Here is a 20,633-nt window from a genome sequence, read left to right as displayed (position 1 = left end):
TGACGTTACGTAACGGTAGTGTATTTCTAAGTAGCCTCCATGGCCGAGTGGGTATCACACTAGGCTAGCACGCAGGAGGTCCGGGTTCGATTCCCGGCGGGGCCGAGGTTTTTTTTCGGCTCTGTGCTTGGAGTTCGGGGTGCACTCAGGTTAAATTCCTTTTTTTTATGTCACTCAAGGTATAGAAACACACTACCATCACGTCTTGTCACGTGACGTAACGCGATTTTAGTGTGGCTGTCCTGAACGAAATTACCTACAATATTATGGGAAAACTTTGAACTACATCACTGACTCCCCATGACGTGACGTAACGGTAGTGTGTTTCTAAGTAGCCTCCGTGGCCGAGTGGGTATCACACTAGGCTAGCACGCAGGAGGTCCGGGTTCGATTCCCGGCGGGGCCGAGGTTTCTTTTTTCGGCTCTGTGCTTGGAGTTCGGGGTGCACTCAGTCTCGTGAGGACAATTGAGTAGCTACTACGACCAGTGGCAGCATTACCAGTGTAAAAAGATTATTGAAATATGGAAATTGATTGCAAAGGAGGCACTTAGTAATGTTGTGATATCCCCTAAAGTTATGAAAAAGCTCTGCTTTACCACAAAGAATTGGAGATTTGATTTGATTTTTGATTTTTTTTTAGAAACTGGCCTCTCCAGGATTACCCCAAGGTGTCACCTTCCCTCGCCATCACCTCTAATTCGAAGAATTCCCTCCATAGTTCACTCCGGCCAGTGCTCAAGCTAGCGGCATGGTTTGGTCTACTGCCGGTGCACAGTACTGTCTCTCCGGATAAAGCACATCTCAGGTATCTTCTCCTTATTAGCTAAATTCCGCGCGCTGCGCACTTTGGTCTCATAGACCTTAAGTTTTAGGTATCACAGACCTTTGGTGTTGGGTCTCACAGACCTTCGGCGTAAGTTCTCACAGAAAACTAGGAGACAGTCGGACGTGTTTGGCGGTCAGAACGTCACCTTGGGTCTGCCAGACCGTCTGAGCGTGGCCGGCACTAGGGTTGGGTGGTAGAGAACGCCTCAGGCGTTAACCTCGACTAGTGGTTATCGTCCACTCAAGAGACTGTTATCAGGGCTGCACTCAACACTCAACGCTAACTAGGTTGATTGATTGAGACGAATGAGGGACACTACTCAAGAACTTGATTATAAGTACTCAAGTTGAGTACTTGATGGTTCGAATCCCGGTAAAGGAGGAAAATCACATCTGTTCACGTTTTTGCCACTCAACATTTCACAATATTATGTTTAATATTTTATCTATAAAATTTTATCAATGTGCAAAAAAAACACGTGCTTCTAGAGATGATCTTGAAATGCTTAGCTATTAGGCACCTACCTACTTTTTTGGGAGTCGGACGGTGCAGACCAGTAAAAGGTACGAAGCTCACCATGGAAATTTAACAAATAATAATAATAGTAGTAGTGCTTATTTATACTGCTCGCATAGGACTGATAAGTCCCTTTACTCCAGCAGTAGGCTACTACTATTATTGTGGTCACATTCTCAAATTATATTGAGGATAAAATTCCATACCTCGGCTGGGATTGAACCCACGCCCTCCTGTTTACCAGGCGAGCACCTTGACCACTACACCACCGAGGCAGGTGAGTTCTACAAAATGTACAAGTTCTACAAACAAAGTCGAGGTTACCGAACGTCTGTACAAGGTGGTTATCCACTATTTTCTCCTTTTCTTAGCCAGCCTAATTAGCTTGGTTGGTAGCGCGTCTGCCTGGTAAGCGCTAGGCCGTAGGCTCGATTCCCGCCCGGGGCGGATTTTATCCTGAATAAATAATGTTTATTTTCGGAACGGCTGGCTTTCTCCTCTTTCGATTTCGGTCCGATAAGAATTTAGCAGTTACAGTTCCCTCTAACAAACCTCTCGAAAAAAATCTCCTTTTTTACCTTCCAGATATAAACTGAGCACCTGGGGTGTTCTGTATGCCATGCTCACCTGTGTGTTTTCATTCATCAGTATCATACTCGTCATCTATCGTACCATTCGAAATGATTTCTCCTACAAAAATATGGGTGAGTGATCCTGAATTACCTACAGTATAAAGTATGACTAAAGTCAACCATCGCGCATCGTGAGGAATATTGAGCTTGTTCTTTTCAAGCAGAGAGAAGAGAACCCTTTGAAGCTGGCTAGGCTAGTTAGGGTTAGTGATCCTGAATTACCTATGGAATAAAGTATGACTACAGGATGTTATCAGGTGGTCTGGTTGGGGAACAACAGGGAGGATACCAGCCTGAAATTTTCCTTGCTAAAGAAATAGCAAAGGTAGTCTGGCTGGGGGACGTTAAACAGGGAGTAGACCAGCGGAGTCTGGCTGGGGGACTTTAAACAGTGAGTAGACCAGTCTGGAATTTCCCTTGCTAAAGAAATAGCAAAGGTTGAGTGCGTAGGGCATCCACTCGTAAATTTTTTATAGAGCTCAAAGGAATCACACTAGCTATAATCTACATACCTTAACTAGGGCTAATTGAGAGGCTGAGGAAAAATTCCCACCACATTTGAACATGGGAAAAGGCGAGGAAAAAGAAGAGCTACTCAAGTGAGACTAATGTGAGCAGATATCTTGTTGCTGAAAGTAGGGTAAAACCCCCCTCCCCCCCCCCTACAAATTTCTTGACCCCGCCGGGAATCGAACCCGGGTCTCCCGCGTGCAAGGCGAGTGCAGTGACCACTACGCCATGGGAGCTGAAAAAAAAACTTAGTTATACAGAGACTTTAAACCTATTAAAGAGATTGTCTTAATTTTCAGTGGATCTCATGTTTTTTGTCAACTCAATCCTGATCTACTCCTTGTTCACTCAACTAGCCACCAAGTGGGCCCGTCTGATGAAGGCATGGCAACAGTTGGAATGGGACATGCGGGCCTATGGATATCCCCAAGACTTGGCGGTCCGCTGTAAACTGGTCACTTTTATCTTCATGTTTCTTGCTATAGGTACTTATCTTGTTTCCTATACAATAGAACAGTTGCGCTTACTTGGGTGATGTTTCAAAGTCAAAGAGCTGAAAAAATGGGGAACTAGGGAATTTTTCTTTTTCTTCTACGACTTCTAGAGCCCGAGGTACTTGGGTGATGTTTCAAAGTCAAAGAGCTGAAAAAATGGGGAACTAGGGAATTTTTCTTTTTCTTCTACGACTTCTAGAGCCCGAGATCGAGATAAATCCACTTAAAAAATACCGGTAAATCTTGAAATCTGATGTCACGACTTACGCTCCTGTAGGCGATGACGTCACACCAACTGTCCCGAGCGCAGGCAACACATTAATGTGTTTTTGCGCATACGTTTCTGCGCATCATTTCTTGAAATCTGACGTCACTACTCTTCGAATTTTTTCACAAGATTGGCAAATGAAATGAGCCCGAGGTCGAGATAAATCCACTTAAAAAATACCGGTAAATCTTGAAATCTGACGTCACGACACACGCTCCTGTAGGCGATGACGTCACACCAACTGTCCCGAGCGCAGGCAACACATTAATGTGTTTTTGTGCATACGTTTCTGCGCATCATTTTTTGAAATCTGACGTCACTACTCTTCGAACTTTTTCACTAGATCGGCAAATGAAAATTGAATTTTCGACCTTTTAAAGTTACTTTTTCGGAGTTTTGCAACTGCTCCATTCAGACTTGGTGTTATATACTTATCTAGATCTATGGACTTCCAAGTTTCTACTAATGTAGGTAATACTATTGTACAGAACTACATATGTATTGAATAAAAAAATAAAAGAAAGTATTGAACCAATATGAGTAGGTATATGAGATCATTTGCTTATTCAGAAGAAATATAACGACATATTGTACAGCACATACCTACACAATATGGCACATCTAATGGAATAACGTCACTACAGTCGAACCTCGATTGTAAATAGTAAGAAGTGATTTTTACGGTTTGTTTTGTTTTATTTAGTATTGTAGCATCATGTGGAAATGTCGAAAACCTCGATATTACCTAAGACATAAAGAAGGACCCTCGTGAATAAGTAACCTATTTACTGAGTAAACCTCTACAACAAGTAAATTTCGTCATTTCCCTTGGCTTACTTTCTATCGAGGTTCGACTGTATTTCAATTTATGGAACAATGAAGAATGTACGTTGTTCCATTAGATGAAATAAAATTATGTCAAGGAAGAGCTCCAAAGAGAGAATTAGCATCAGAGAAGGACCCTCGTGAATAAGTAACCTATTTACTGAGTAAACCTCTACAACAAGTAAATTTCGTCATTTCCCTTGGCTTACTTTCTATTGAGGTTCGACTGTATTTCAATTTTTTGAACAACGTTGTTCCATTAGATGAGATAATATTATTATGTCAAGGAAGAACTCCCAAGAGAGAATTAGCATCAGGAGGCACAGTGGAATTTGACATACACAATCGCGGCAAGTTCCTTACACATTTCCTCCAATACGATCACACTTTCAAATAAGTTGCTTTGGTTGTCCCTGCAAAAATTAAACACAGTAACAGCTAGATTACCTTTTATTTTTATTATTATTATTATTATTATTTTTGAAAGCAGGATAGTGGAAATCCAGCCCTTCGAAAAATTAACCTTACATGTTTAGGATAAAGTTTGTACGAGGTGAGAATCGAACCCACGACCTAGAGCTCACAATCGAAAACCAACTAGGCTTGCTCAATAAATTAATTTTTTAAAGATTTGTTGATAGAGGGAACTGCAACCACCAAGATTGTCCTGAAAGTGTCCCGAAAGCAAAGAGAGATCTTTGGTTAGTTGAGTACTTTACACAAACAATGGGTTATTATGTTCTCAGACCAATTCAAAGTGTATGGGAGGCCATCTATTTTGTCTACTCATTCACCTGCTTGTTAGTACGGATTTGTGCTGTATCTCTGTATGCTGCTTCAATCAATGATGCTAGTAAAGAATGTACAGGTGTACTCTTCTCAATACCATCTGAAAGTTACTGTGTTGAGGTAGGTATGTGTTATGTGAATCAATGAGTACATGAATCATGTGATTCATATGGTAAGTTTGTCTCTGAAAATGGTTCTTGTTCCAAGAGTTTACCACTTTTTGATCTCAAGTTGGCCCAGCACCTAATCCTGTACAATTTTTATTTTAGCATAGTGACACATATTGTTCTAAGCTTACAGTCAAGATACCTAAGTTAAGCACAACTTATTTCTTTTTCTAAGTGTAAGTACGAAATTTCAAATGTTGGTTCATTTTTGGATGTACGTACACATTTTATACCTTCATCTATTCTTTTTCTAAGTGTACAGCCTAAATAGATAAAGCACAACTTATTCTCATCACCCATCTGATGAGAAACAATAAAACTGCTACAATAGATGTAACTACAGTTGTTTCATTACCACCCCTGGATATAGAGTCAACAGTGTCCTGTAAATTTCAAATGTTGGTTCATTTTTTAATGTACACATTTTATACCTTCACCTATTCTTGCAAAGAATAAAAAGTCTTTCAAAATGAGACTTTTTTAATGAGATTTGACAGAGGGAACTGTAACTGCTAAGGTCTGTTCGTCCCAAAATCAAAGAGAGAAGAAAGACAGGATAGGAGAAAGCCAGCCATTCCGAAAATGAACATTGTCCCTTCAGGATAAAATCCACCCCGGGCGGGAATCGAACCAAATCTGAGGGTGAAATATCAGAAACATTGCATTTTCCGTACCTGTAAACTTATCTTTGACCAATCACTAGTTTGCTTACATTTTCATAGGTTTGGTTTTTCAGGCATTTACGCGCAACTAACCCCGCGATTACGCTTCCAATGGGCGACGGGCCTTACCATTTTCATAGGTTTGGTTTTTCAGGCATTTACGCGCAACTAACCCCGCGATTACGCTTCCAATGGGCGACGGGCCTTACAAAAAAAAAAAAAACTACAAAGCTTTCTTCGGCAAAACTTGCGCGAGGAAGTAAAAAAGGGAAAGCAATAAAAATCCCAGAGTTCAGATAATATCAGTAGGATAATGGACAGATGGTCAGAATGGTATTGAATAGTCATCAGCTTACTCCAACATGGCACGACGCTCTATGTTTTCAGTTCAGCAGTAAGTTTGTCATTTTGCCTATTGAATAGTCATCAGCTTACTCCAACATGGCACGACGCTCTATGTTTTCAATTCAGCAGTAAGTTTGTCATTTTGCCTTATTGAATAGTCATCAGCTTACTCCAACATGGCACGACGCTCTATGTTTTCAATTCAGCAGTAAGTTTGTCATTTTGCCTGAGGAAAATCTATGTTGTCGAGGCAGTGTGGACGTGTCAGTCGACATCGATCGATGCCCGGTCGACTATGTGTGGACACACCTTAAGAGCAGAATCTCCTAGTCTAAAACTTTAGCAAAATGGCTAAAGTTTGTATCGACTGAGGAGGTCCTTTAGGGCTATTTGCTCCCACACCTAAGCCTCAGAGTGGTAGGTTTTATGTATGGAAGCTTTTCGACAAGCTTACAATTTAAATTCCTTTTTTTTATGTCGATCGAGCTGTTCCCTCCTCAGTCGACACAAACTTGAGCTATTCTACTAAAGTTTTAGACGAGGAGGGTTCAGCTCAAAGTTTATTGAGCTCGAGATTGAATTGTTCTGAAGAATAAAATAAATAATAAATCTACATATGTTGTCGAGGCAGTGTGGACGTGTCAGTCGACTATGTGTGGACACACCTTAAGAGCAGAATCTCCTAGTCTAAAACTTTAGCAAAATGGCTAAAGTTTGTGTCGACTGAGGAGGTCCTTTAGGGTTAGGGCTATTTGCTCCCACACCTAAGCCTCAGAGTGGTAGGTTTTATGTATGGAAGCTTTCGACAAGCATACAATTTAAATTCCTTTTTTTTATGTCACTCAAGGTATAGAAACACACTACCATCACGTCTTGTCACGTGACGTAACGCGATTTTAGTGTGGCTGTCCTGAACGAAATTACCTACAATATTATGGGAAAACTTTGAACTACATCACTGACTCCCCATGACGTGACGTAACGGTAGTGTGTTTCTAAGTAGCCTCCGTGGCCGAGTGGGTATCACACTAGGCTAGCACGCAGGAGGTCCGGGTTCGATTCCCGGCGGGGCCGAGGTTTCTTTTTTCGGCTCTGTGCTTGGAGTTCGGGGTGCACTCAGTCTCGTGAGGACAATTGAGTAGCTACTATAATCGAGTAGCGACCAGTGGCGACATTACCAGTGTAAAAAGATTATTGAAATATGGAAATTGATTGCAAAGGAGGCACTTAGTAATGTTGTGATATCCACTAAAGTTATGAAAAAGCTCTGCTTTACACAAAGAATTGGAGATTTGATTTGATTTTTGATTTTTTTTTTTTAGAAACTGGCCTCTCCAGGATTACCCCAAGGTGTCACCTTCCCTCGCCATCACCTCCAATTCGAAGAATTCCCTCCATAGTTCACTCCGGCCAGTGCTCAAGCTAGCGGCATGGTTTGGTCTACTGCCGGTGCACAGTACTGTCTCTCCGGATAAAGCACATCTCAGGTATCTTCTCCTTATTAGCTAAATTCCCTTTAGGGAAGAGCTATTCATTTTTCGACAGTCACAACTTGGGGTTGGGGTTGTGTTTTTTGGGTCTTTTAGGTCACAGGGAAGTTAATGTCTATGGTGTAGTGGTTAAAGCGTTTCACTTTGGACCTCGAGGTTGGTGGTTCGAGTCCAAGTCAAGTCATAAAATTTATCTGGGCGTAATAATTGGAGAACGATATTTGTGACAAGCATTTAACACAATTGGAAAAATCCCTCACTTCCTGATTAGTGATTATCTGATTATTAAGAGATGAGTCTTTCATCGCCGTTTTTATTTCGTAGCAATGAAACAACTGTAGCATAATTAGTCATTAATTGATTATGATTACCCATTGGTCTTTTGGGAGATAGTCCATAGGGCCCATTTTCATGTGTGAGTTAATAATGCAATATTAAACTGTTGAGATAATGGGACTACATGTCCTAATTCGACAGTCTAAATAAAGCACTAATACTAATACTAACCCCTTTCCCTTTATCCCGGTAATAAAATATTTTATGTCCCTGTTAAACTTTGCCCTCTAGACTCAATTCATAAATAAAGTGGTGCAATATTAAACTGTTGAGATAATGGGACTACATGTCCTAATTCGACAGTCTAAATAAAGCACTAATACTAATATGAGTTAGGGAAAAAATCTCTTTTCTTTCACCACAATCTATGAGAAGAATACAAATAGACTATTTTTGTTTTTTCAACAAGCCATTTACTGTATTGTTCAAATTCTCTTAGCCTCTCTGTAGGATAGGTAATCTTTTAGAAGTGGTCACTAATTGACTTAAATCCTGCGGAACTGGTTTAATATGAGTTAGGGAAAAAATCTCTTTTCTTTCATCACAATCTATGAGAAGAATACAAATAGACTATTTTTGTTTTTTCAACCCTTCCAAAATGGTGTTGATTGTTCTCATATTTGTGTTCTCAGGTTCTGCCCAGTAGTACTTGGAGACAACTCCGAGAAACATACAATGAGCTCTCTTGTTTGACCAAGTTATTGGATCACTCACTGTCTCCAATAGTGCTTCTATCCTTTGCAAATAATCTGTACTTTATGAGCTTGCAACTCTTCAACAGTCTCAAGTAAGATTTTTCTTATTATTATTTTTATTTAACCAAAATTTTTTGAAGATTTAGATAGGTATCATAATGGACACAAACTCAATGTAAAATTATCAAGTTACCAGTAGAACCTTATAATCTTTGGTCAGTTGTTCACTGTCTCCAATAGTGCTTCTATCCTTTGCGAATAATCTGTACTTTATGAGCTTGCAACTCTTCAACAGTCTCAAGTAAGATTTTTATTATTATTATTATTTTTATTTAACCAAAAAAATTTGAAGATTTAGATAGGTATCATAATGGACACAAACTCAATGTAAAATTATCAAGTTACCAGATATTTGCTCAGTTGAGTACTTTACACAAATAATGGGTTATTATGTTCTCAGACCAATTCAAAGCGTATGGGAGGCCATCTATTTTGTCTACTCGTTCACCTGCTTGTTAGTACGGATTTGTGCTGTATCTCTGTATGCTGCTTCAATCAATGATGCTAGTAAAGAATGTACAGGTGTACTCTTCTCAATACCATCTGAAAGTTACTGTGTTGAGGTAGGTACCTAATACCTACATATGTGTTATGTGAATCAATGAGTACATGAATCATGTGATTCATATGGTCAGTTTGTCTCTGAAAATGGTTCTTGTTACAAGAGTTCAGCACTTTTTGATCTCAAGTTGGCCCAGCACCTAATCCTGTACAATTTTTATTTTAGGATAGTGACACTTATGTTCTAAGTAAAGAATGTACAGGTGTACTCTTCTCAATACCATCTGAAAGTTACTGTGTTGAGGTAGGTATGTGTTATGTGAATCAATGAGTACATTAATGTTCATTTGGTTCATTTTTGGATGTACACATTTTATACCTTCACCTATTCTTGCAAAGAACAACAAAGTGTCTTTCAAAATGAGACTTTTTTAATGAGATTTGACAGAATGAACTGTAACTGCTAAGGTCTCTTTGTCCCAAAATCAAAGAGAGAAGAAAGACAGGATAGGAGGAAGCCAGTGCTGCTTCAATCAATGATGCTAGTAAAGAATGTACAGGTGTACTCTTCTCGATACCATCTGAAAGTTACTGTGTTGAGGTAGGTATGGTGTTATGTGAATCAATAAGTACATGAATCATGTGATTCATATGGTAAGTTTGTCTCTGAAAATGGTTCTTGTTACAAGAGTTTACCACTTTTTAATCTCAAGTTGGCCCAGCACCTAATCCTGTACAATTTTTATTTTAGCATAGTGATTAGTGACACATCTGACACATATTGTTCTAAGCTTACAGTCAAGATACCTAAGTAAAGCACAACCTGTTTCTTTTTCTAAGTGTACAGCTTAAATAGATAAAGCACAACTTATTCTCAACACCCATCTGATGAGAAACAATAAAACTGCTACAATAGATGTAACTACAGTTGTTTTATTACCACCCCTATAGAGTCAACAGTGTCCTGTAAATTTCAAAATGTTGGTTCATTTTTGGATGTACAAATTTTATACCTTCACCTATTCTTGCAAAGAAAAACAAAGGGTCTTTCAAAATGAGACTTTTTTAATGAGATTTGACAGAGGGAACTGTAACTGCTAAGGTCTCTTTGTCCCAAAATCAAAGACAGAAGAAAGACAGGATAGGAGAAAACCAGCCATTCCGAGAACAAACATTGTCCCTTCAGGATAAAATCCACCCCGGGCGGGAATCGAACCAAACCTGAGGGTGAAAGATCAGAAACATTGCATTTTCCGTAGGTACCTGTAAACTTATCTTTGACCAATCACTAGTTTGCTTGTGCCGGTGCACAGTACTGTCTCTCCGGATAAAGCACATCTCAGGTATCTTCTCCTTATTAGCTAAATTCCATTTAGGGAAGAGCTATTGATTTTTCGACAGTCACAACTTGGGGTTGGGTTGTGTTTTTTGGGTCTTTTAGGTCACAGGGAAGTTATTCAGTTAATGTCAATGGTGTAGTGGTTAAAGCGTTTCACTTCGGACCTCGAGGTTGGTGGTTCGAGTCCAAGTCAAGTCATAAAATTTATCTGGGCGTAATAATTGGAGAACGATATTTGTGACAAGCATTTAAAACAATTGGAAAAATCCCTCACTTCCTGATGACTGATGAGTGATTATCTGATTATTAAGAGAGAAAAAAAGATGAGTCTTTCATCGCCGTTTTTTTTCGTAGCAATGAAACAACTGCTACATTAGACGCGTATTATCTGTGTCGTAGCATAATTAGTCATTAATTGATTATGATTACCCATTGGTCTTTTGGGAGATAGTCCATAGGGCCCATTTTCATGTGTAAGTTAATAATAAAATAATAGTGCTTATTTAAATTATTTCTTTTTCTAAGTGTACAGCCTAAATAGATAAAGCACAACTTATTCTCATCACCCATCTGATGAGAAACAATAAAACTGCTAAAATAAAATTTTAGATTTCAAGTTCAAAACTTACCGAGAGCTGTTTATGGTGATGTAGGTAATTTTTCGCAATTTCGTGTCGAGTGGTACGTGTATCTTTGTGCAAAACTCTGTATCCGTGTTGAATTTTATCTGGGCGTAATAATTGGAGAACGATATTTGTGACAAGCATTTAACACAATTGGAAAAATCCCTCACTTCCTGATTAGTGATTACCTATCTGATTATTAAGAGAGGAAAAAAAAAGATGTGTGAGTTCTACAAAATTTACAAGTTCTACAAACAAAGTCCGCGACCACGAGGTTACCGAACGTCTGTACAAGGTGATTGTCCACTATTTTCTCCTTTTCTTAGCCAGCCTAATTGGCTTGGTTAGTAGCGCGTCTGCCTACGTGTTGAATATATCCCTTCTATTGCTTCCTAGCAATTTTTTTGCAGGTAACGTCGCACATTCCAGAAAAACTTTAGGAAAATGTAAAGTTTCAAAATTTTCCTTGATAAAAAAAAAAGATAAAACTGTAAAAACTGATAAACAAATGGCGTTGTAAAAAACAGCTGATTTGGGATACGTCCCATGGAGGTTGATTTCGAGTGGATTTCGGATTTGACAAAATCAAGAAATGAAGCCAGAAAAAGAGCGAGTGTGACTCTAGACTACTCTAGAGCTGTCTAGAGTCTAGAACTAGGGATAGGGAATAAGTAAAGGGCAAGGTCGTGATAGATCACTGAAGTTAAGTAACGTTACGCGTGGTTAATATCTGGGTGGTGACCTTTTGGCAATGACGTTACGTCCCATGGAGGTTGATTTCGAGTGGATTTCGGATTTGACAAAATCAAGAAATGAAGCCAGAAAAAGAGCGAGTGACTCTAGAGCTGTCTAGAGTCTAGAACTAGGGATAGGGAATGTAAAAATAAAGGGCAAGGTCGTGATAGATCACTGAAGTTAAGCAACGATACGCGTGGTTAATATCTGGGTGGGTGACCTTTTGGCAATGACGACTTTAGGAAAATGTAAATTTTCAAAATTTTCCTTGATAAAAAAAAGATAAAACTGATAAACAAATGGCGTTGTAAAAAACAGCTGATCTGGGATACGTCCCATGGAGGTTGATTTCGAGTGGATTTCGGATTTGACAAAATCAAGAAATGAAGCCAGAAAAGAGCGAGTGACTCTAGAACTAGGGATGGGGAATGTAAAAATAAAGGGCAAGGTCGTGATAGATCACTGAAGTTAGGCAACGTTACGCGTGGTTAATATCTGGGTGGTGACCTTTTGGCAATCACGTACTGCTGGTTTTCCCTGGCTTCACTTCACTCAGACTAGCTGAGGTTCAGAGGTTAAATTTGGGAGGCGGGTACACCAATGCCTTCGTTTTTACAGTTGACAGTTCCCCGCAAGCCTAGTTAGCTTGGAGGGTAGCGCGTCTGCCTTTGTAAGCGTTAGGTCGCGGGTTCGCTTTCCGCCCGGGACAGATTTTATCAAAACAGACAAGGTTGGTTCTCGGAACGGCTGGCTTTCTCCTATCCCGTCTTCCTTCTCTTTTCTTTCGGGATAATAAGACCTTGGCAATTACAGTTCCCTCTATCAAACCTCTTAAATAACCTATTCTCTTTTAGAATAACAAAAAAAGAAGATAATCTTTATGTTATCCCCCATCTGATGAGGCATACTACGGGATGGGCTTACTACGACACAGCAATGACGTACTGGTACTGCTGGTTTTCCCTGGCTTCACTCAGACTAGCTGAGGTTCAGAGGTTAAATTTGGGAGGCGGGTACACCAATGCCTTCATTGTTACAGTTCCCCGCCAGCCTAGCTAGTTAGCTTGGAGGGTAGCGCGTCTGCCTTTGTAAGCGCTAGGTCGCGGGTTCGCTTTCCGCCCGGGACAGAATTTTTTCAAAACAGAAAAAAGGTTCGTTCTCGGAACGGCTGGCTTTCTCCTATCCCGTCTTCCTTCTCTTTTCTTTCGGGATAATAAGACCTTGGGAATTACTTACAGTTCCCTCTGTCAAACCTCTTAAATAACCTTTTCTCTTTTAGAATAATAAATAAAGAATATAATCTTTATGTTATCCCCCATCTGATGAGGCATACTACGGGATGGGCTTACTACGACACAGCCCACACGCGTCTAATTTAGCAGTTATTTCATTTGCGAAATAAATACGGCGGGGAAACGCTCAACTTTTTTTAAAAATCTTTTTATTTCCAGGTGTCCCGTTTCCTGACACAGGTCACCTCAGATGATCTCGCCCTTACAGGATGCAAGTTCTTCTCAGTGACTCGAACTCTGATGCTAACCATAGCGGGAACTATTGTCACTTACGAGATAGTGCTAGTTCAGTTCAATGCAGTGACTGGAGACTCCAATGTGGACAACAGTACCCGCCCTTGTCGATATATTCAGCTAGATTAAAATTTTAATGGCCATTTCGCAGGTTCGATTCCCGCCCGGGGCGGATTTTATCCTGAACGGATTCTCGGAACGGCTGGCTTTCTCTTATCCTGTCTTCCTTCTCTGTTCGATTTCGGGATGAGACATGCAATAAGAATCCAAGATCATAAAATGTTTATGGCCATTTCGCAGGTTCGATTCCCGCCCGGGGCGGATTTTATCCTGAACGGATTCTCGGAACGGCTGGCTTTCTCTTATCCTGTCTTGCTTCTCTGTTCGATTTCGGGATGAGACATGCAATAAGAATCCAGGATCATAAAATGTTTACATAACACAATAAACGATTTATTTTGAACATATAAATCATATAATATAAATAAATTCCATTTATAGATGTCTACTACATGATTACAGAGGATAATCTTTATGTTATCCCCCATCTGATGAGGCATACTACGGGATGGGCTTACTACGACACAGCCCACACGCGTCTAATGTAGCAGTTACTTCATTTACGAAATAATAAATACGGCGGGGTGTATATAACATTCTAATTCAATGTTAGAACACTTTAATAAATACAAATAAAAAAAAATACGGCGGGAAAACTCATCTTTTTTTAATTCCCTCTATCAAACCTCTTAAATAACCTATTCTCTTTTAGAATAACAAAAAAAGAAGATAATCTTTATGTTATCCCCCATCTGATGAGGCATACTACGGGATGGGCTTACTACGACACAGCCCACACGCGTCTAATTTAGCAGTTATTTCATTTGCGAAATAAATACGGCGGGGAAACGCTCAACTTTTTTTAAAAATCTTTTTATTTCCAGGTGTCCCGTTTCCTGACACAGGTCACCTCAGATGATCTCGCCCTTACAGGATGCAAGTTCTTCTCAGTGACTCGAACTCTGATGCTAACCATAGCGGGAACTATTGTCACTTACGAGATAGTGCTAGTTCAGTTCAATGCAGTGACTGGAGACTCCAATGTGGACAACAGTACCCGCCCTTGTCGATATATTCAGCTAGATTAAAATTTTAATGGCCATTTCGCAGGTTCGATTCCCGCCCGGGGCGGATTTTATCCTGAACGGATTCTCGGAACGGCTGGCTTTCTCTTATCCTGTCTTGCTTCTCTGTTCGATTTCGGGATGAGACATGCAATAAGAATCCAGGATCATAAAATGTTTACATAACACAATAACGATTTATTTTGAACATAATATGAATAAGTTCAATTTATAGATGTCTACTACATGATTACAGAGGACAGAAAGTGAGTAGAAAAAATAAATAAACAAAGTTACGAGTAGGCGGAGTAGGTAGTACAAAGTAAGAAGGTAGGTCTCTAAAAAAAAAGCAGAATACAAAATGATAATTATGGAAAAAACACAACAGGGTTTATACGCTTTCCCCGGAATGAAATTCCATGACTTTTCCAGAACATTTCCATGAATTTTCCAGAAAATTAGGGGGCGGAGGTACTTAAAAATTAATTTGGTTACCCCTTCAGTTAAAAAAAAAAAAAAAATATGCAATATGCAGAACATCAAGGGATATGAGGGGAAATGCGCCGCAGGCCGTTTTTCGGAAATACGTGATATTTAATTTGGATATTTTTAATTTTTGACTAGGTGGCTAATTCCATGACTTTTCCAGGTTTTTTCTTTAAATTTTTACGATTTTCCATGACTTTTTGGCCCATTTTCAAATTCCATGACTTTTCCAGTTTTTCCAGGTCGCGTATAAACCCTGCACAATAATAAAATCTAATAATTCGTACATGACCAATGCGAATTTCCCAGAGGCAGAAGAAGGAGAGTGACAGGTAGTGGCGATTGCCCCAAAAAACTCGATCTAAGGTATTTTATACAAGGTTATACCCAGTCTTATAAAATGAAAAGGGAGGGAAGAAAGAAGAAATATAACGACATATTGTACAGCACATACCTACACATACACAATATGGCACTGGAATAACGTCACTACAGTCGAACCTCGATTGTAAATAGTAAGTGATTTTTACGGTTTGTTTTGTTTTATTTAGTATTGTAGCATCATGTGGAAATGTCGAAAACCTCGATATAGAAGAAATATAACGACATATTGTACAGCACATACCTACACAATATGGCACATCTAATGGAATAACGTCACTACAGTCGAACCTCGATAGTAAATAGTAAGTGATTTTTACGGTTTGTTTTGTTTTATTTAGTATTGTAGCATCATGTGGAAATGTCGAAAACCTCGATATTAAGACATTTAAAAGAAGGACCCTCGTTAATAAGTAACCTATTTACTGAGTAAACCTCTACAACAAGTAAATTTCGTCATTTTCCTTGGCTTACTTTCTATCGAGATTCGACTGTATTTCAATTTTTGGAACAATGAAGAATGTACGTTGTAAGTTGTTCCATTAGATGAGATAATATTATTATGTCAAGGAAGAGCTCCCAAGAGAGAATTAGCATCAAGAGGCACAGTGGAATTTGACATACACAATCGCGGCAAGTTCCTTGCACATTTCCTCCAATACGATCACACTTTCAAATAGGTTGCTTTGGTTGTCCCTGCAAAAATTAAACACAGTAACAGCTAGATTACCTATTTATTATTATTATTTTATTATTTGAAAGCAGGATAGTGGAAATCCAGCCCTTCCAAAAATTAACCTTACCTTATATGTTTAGGATAAAGTTTGTACGAGGTGAGGATCGAACCCCCGCCTGAAAGTGTCCCGAAAGCAAAGAGAGAGAAAGACAGGATAGGAGAAAACCAGCCGTTCCGAGAACGAATCTTGTTTTTGGAACTCACCTTATTTCGGCGCTATTGCCCACCAGGTATTGTCTCGTGTTAGCCAGACGCTCCCCGTAATGTTCCACAGCATGGAGTTGTTTGCCCAGTGTCTTGGCAACACTGCTCAGGAGATGTGCTAGGGATGGGACCAGACGGGGACAGTATGGGTTGAGTAGGTACTCGTGTAGGTGAGGATGTGGCAACACTGCCAGGCGAGACAGCACACTGCTCAGCTCCAAGTTGATCAGGTAGCTCTGAGGAAACAAAAAAGGAGAAAGCTCTACTTTTAAATCTAGGACCAATCAAACATGGCTAGAGACCATCACCCCGGTGTATGGCAGAAAAAAAACTGCCATTACCATTTGGCTACAGCCGAAGCCGCTACTACAACAAGAAGGGGGGGAGGAGACAGAGAGGTAAAAGCTTGATTGGAATGTATTATGATCCCTCCTCACATGTCTACAACAAAACACACACCGGGCACATTCTATTGGACTTGAAAAACACACTAACTAGTTTTTTTTTTTTATGAACAAATTCAATGGGGAAGATAAATAAAATAATAATAAAAATAGTAAAAAATACACACCGTAACAAAACTCTAGAAAGCAAAAAAATTAATAATAGTGAAAAAATTTCGCCCAACGTGGGGCTCGAACCCACGACCCCGAGATTAAGAGTCTCGTGCTCTACCGACTGAGCTAGCCGGGCTTGGTGTCAGAGGAGAGAGAAATAGCGTTATATCAATACAGGCATGCGGCCGTGTCAAGATCTCGCGAGAAAACACGGGAGGTCGTTTTCAAGGTCACATAACTCTACTCTGTGGCGTGGCGGCTCGCAAAGTTGTATTCTTTTTTACTTTCTATTACCCTTACGTATAGGGAACCTATACAAGGTAATGAGAAAGTATTGCAATCGGTCCAAATTTTCAAAATCGGGAAATGGGTGGAAATATCCGTTTTGGGGTCCCCTGATTCCAAAAAAGTGGTTTTTAGCCCATGGTCTGTACGTAACGTACGTACGTACCGTACGTACGTAACGTACGTACGTAACGTACGTACGTAACGTACGTACGTAACGTACGTACGTAACGTACGTACGTAACGTACGTACGTAACGTACGTACGTAACGTACGTACGTAACGTACGTACGTAACGTACGTACGTAACGTACGTACGTAACGTACGTACGTAACGTACGTACGTAACGTACGTACGTAACGTACGTACGTAACGTACGTACGTAACGTACGTACGTAACGTACGTACGTAACGTACGTACGTAACGTACGTACGTAACGTACGTACGTAACGTACGTACGTAACGTACGTACGTAACGTACGTACGTAACGTACGTACGTAACGTACGTACGTAACGTACGTACGTAACGTACGTACGTAACGTACGTACGTAACGTACGTACGTAACGTACGTACGTAACGTACGTACGTAACGTACGTACGTAACGTACGTACGTAACGTACGTACGTAACGTACGTACGTAACGTACGTACGTAACGTACGTACGTAACGTACGTACGTAACGTACGTACGTAACGTACGTACGTAACGTACGTACGTAACGTACGTACGTAACGTACGTACGTAACGTACGTACGTAACGTACGTACGTAACGTACGTACGTAACGTACGTACGTAACGTACGCCATGTGATTTTTCACGCCGAATCGAATGGTGAAACTTTTAGAACTCTCTGACTTACAGTTGAGAAGTTTCGGGTTCGATACTCCCCTGTGTCAACAAATTTCCCTTTTATTTGTGAACCATTAACAAGTAAGCATGTGAATAGTTGATCCCATGGGATTTTTCACGCCGAATCGAATGGTGAAACTTTTAGAACTGTCCGACTTACAGTTGAGAAGTTTAATGTAATAGAAAGTCGTGTGATGTTCACACCAGATTTTTTTTCCTAGAATTTTTGAAAAGGTGGCTCGGGGATTTTCAAGTGATAGGCACATTTTTTTCCTCTATCAAATGATAAAAATTAGGTAGGTACTTTTTTACCTATTTTTCCGTTTTCTTTATATTATTATTTTTTTTAAGCAGTTTGCGCAAACTGTGTGTTGTGTTTATCTAGTCTTTTTAATAGGTTTCACAAAGGCAAAGGGCATTCCGTATTACGAGTATATTATACAAGGCTATTAAATAAAAAATAAATTTAAGGTCAAATGAGAGGATGATTAGAAGAGAGAAGCATGTGTTGGGGTCGAGTGGATTGGAACACATCACATGCCTTCAGACACACTCCATTTGTCAAGGGTTTAGGTTTTCCTTGCCCTTGGGATCAATTTAAAGAAACTTTTTCTTCTTCTTCTTCTTCTTCTTCTTCTTCTTCTTCTTTCACTGATGAAAATTTGTAATGAAACAATTACCTGCGTACTGAGAGATTTCAGCTTGGTGAATACCATGTTGAGGAAGGCTCCCTCATAAAACTTCACAGGCTGCTGATTCTCAGTGCTACTCAAACTGGGGGTGGTGGTTGCCTCTGACGGCCAGTGGAATTTGTCACACGCGGATCTCACCTAGAAAACGAGAATGAAATGATTGGGTGTATAGGTATGTGCTGTTCTCACCTGTTTACACACATATTCTCAACTGTTTATAAACATATTCTCACCTGTTTACAACACATATTCTCTCCTGTTTACAACACATATTCTCACCTGTTTATACACATGTTCTCACCTGTTTATTCATATATTCTCACCTGTTTATACACATGTGCTCACCTGTTTATAATATATTCTCTATACACATATTCTCACCTGTTTACAATATAACATATTCTCACTTTTCACCTGTTTAAAGCATATATTCTCACCTGTTTACAACACATGTTCTCACCTGTTTATACACATGTTCTACATCACCAAGATACACCTGGTAGTCAGAGCGAGGTTCACTGGCTGAGGATCGAAGAGATGGAGGGACTAGACTTTGGTAACTGAAAAAAAAAGAAGAAAAAAAAAAAAGGTAAATCTTGTAGGTAGGTATCTTTACTGTTAATGCGTTAGTCGGAATGTGTTTCTGCACATTTTTTGTATCATATTATATTCTCTATACACATATTCTCACCTGTTTACAATATAACATATTCTCACTTTTCACCTGTTTAAAGCATATATTCTCACCTCTTTACAACACATGTTCTCACCTGTTTATACACATGTTCTACGTCACCAAGATACACCTGGTAGTCAGAGCGAGCTTCACTGGCTGACGATCGAAGTGATGGAGGGACTAGACTTTGGTAACTGAAAAAAAAAGGTAAATCTTGTAGGTAGGTATCTTTACTGTTAATGCGTTTGTGAGAATGTGTTTCTACACATTTTTTGTATTTTGGTAACTGAAAAAAAAAAAAAAAAAAAAATGGTAAATCTTGTATCTTTACTGTCAATGCGTTTGTGCAGATGTGTTTCTGCACATTTTTTGTATTGTGATGTCACAACTTAGAATGGCAAATAAAAATTGAATTTTCGACCTTTCAGAGATACTTCTTTTGGAGTTTTGACTTGAATAGGTTTTTTCACAACTTTTTACGCTGGAATCGACCTTTTACTCATTTTTATTATCTTCCTCTTTCTTTACATTTTACACAGATAAATATTATTGTAAAAAAGTTATGATTTATTATTCTCTATTCTGACCTCTAAGCTTCTTACCGTTCGATAATTTTGTCCACATTAGAAGGGGCCAGATTTTTGTATTGTGATGTCACAACTTAGTAGAATGGCAAATAAAAATTGAACTTTCGACTTTTTAAAGATACTTTTTTAGAGTTTTGACTTGGTTAAGTAGGTAACAACTTTTTACGTTGGAATCGACCTTTTGCTCATTTTTATAATCTTCTTTTTTTAACATTTTACACAGATAAATATTATTGTAAAAAAGTCATGATTTATTATTCTCTATTCTGACCTCTAAGCTTCTTACCGTTCGATAATTTTGTCCACATTAGAAGGGGCCAGGGTTCGACTGACGTGCTCCTTGGAATCTGAACTCTTCTTCTCTCTCTCATCTTCCTCGTCACTCCAGGAATTGATGACGTCACTGCATCCCTCAGTATCATGGTAGGCACGTGTGTTCACGTAGGCAATGACTAGGGTGTTCAGTGTGGACTCATCGTACTTCTCAAGCAGGGCCTGTGAGTGTGGACATGGCTTGTTAGTTACATAGCTACCTTAGCAGGGCCTGTGAGTGTGGATGTAGCTTATCAATTATAGCTACCTTTAGCTATTAAAGGGACGGGCGGGACCTATTTTTATTACTATTATTTTTTATTATTATTGTTTTTTTTTTTTTTTGTCCTCAAGGTTGACGGAAAAAAAAAAGGTTCTACTAGGCTTTTTCCCACCA

The 20,633-nt window shown here is 39.4% G+C and overlaps 3 protein-coding genes, 1 long non-coding RNA gene and 1 other non-coding gene across 6 annotated transcripts in view; 2 read left to right on the top strand and 3 right to left on the bottom strand.

Moving 5' to 3' along the window:
- The first annotated feature begins 599 nt into the window (after positions 1-599).
- On the top strand, positions 600-3,072 carry LOC103514910. The gene is made up of 3 exons (XM_026827755.1): positions 600-806; positions 1,929-2,047; positions 2,785-3,072. Exons 2-3 carry the CDS (start codon positions 1,963-1,965, stop codon positions 3,018-3,020), a joined length of 321 nt encoding a protein of 106 aa, XP_026683556.1. The 5' UTR covers positions 600-806; positions 1,929-1,962; the 3' UTR covers positions 3,021-3,072.
- An 858-nt stretch (positions 3,073-3,930) lies between these two features.
- The window catches only part of LOC103514909 (protein FAM160B1), a gene marked incomplete in the record, with an annotated part of 31,843 nt that continues 15,140 nt past the window's right edge, over positions 3,931-20,633 (bottom strand). Inside the window, 3 exon segments of the mRNA XM_017446417.2 lie at positions 3,931-4,200; positions 15,932-16,027; positions 16,272-16,507. Coding sequence (XP_017301906.1) covers positions 4,197-4,200; positions 15,932-16,027; positions 16,272-16,507 — 336 coding nt within the window.
- On the top strand, positions 8,285-13,825 carry LOC113465299 (gustatory receptor for sugar taste 64f-like). 2 transcript variants are annotated; one of them, XM_026827753.1, is made up of 4 exons: positions 8,285-8,648; positions 9,017-9,179; positions 13,266-13,491; positions 13,641-13,825. In XM_026827753.1, the coding sequence occupies exons 1-3, from the start codon at positions 8,620-8,622 to the stop codon at positions 13,467-13,469; spliced, it is 396 nt and encodes a 131-aa protein (XP_026683554.1). In that variant the 5' UTR covers positions 8,285-8,619; the 3' UTR covers positions 13,470-13,491; positions 13,641-13,825. The 2 variants fall into 2 exon arrangements, with proteins under 2 accessions (XP_026683554.1, XP_026683553.1); XM_026827752.1 differs by lacking the exon at positions 13,641-13,825 and having other exon boundaries at positions 13,266-13,530.
- Trnak-cuu lies at positions 16,892-16,964 on the bottom strand. The gene has a single exon. It is a non-coding gene; the product is annotated as a tRNA-Lys (tRNA).
- On the bottom strand, positions 19,430-19,974 carry LOC113469818. The gene is made up of 2 exons (XR_003393116.1): positions 19,940-19,974; positions 19,430-19,531 (listed from the first exon to the last, which is right to left on the bottom strand). It is a non-coding gene; the product is annotated as an uncharacterized LOC113469818 (long non-coding RNA).

The sequence above is a fragment of the Diaphorina citri genome, unplaced genomic scaffold, assembly GCF_000475195.1.
Source record: "Diaphorina citri unplaced genomic scaffold, Diaci psyllid genome assembly version 1.1 scaffold1243, whole genome shotgun sequence".
NCBI classification, from domain to species: domain Eukaryota; kingdom Metazoa; phylum Arthropoda; class Insecta; order Hemiptera; family Psyllidae; genus Diaphorina; species Diaphorina citri.
Note: the sequence above shows the minus strand (reverse complement) of the source record. Positions and strands in the feature narration are given on the sequence as shown.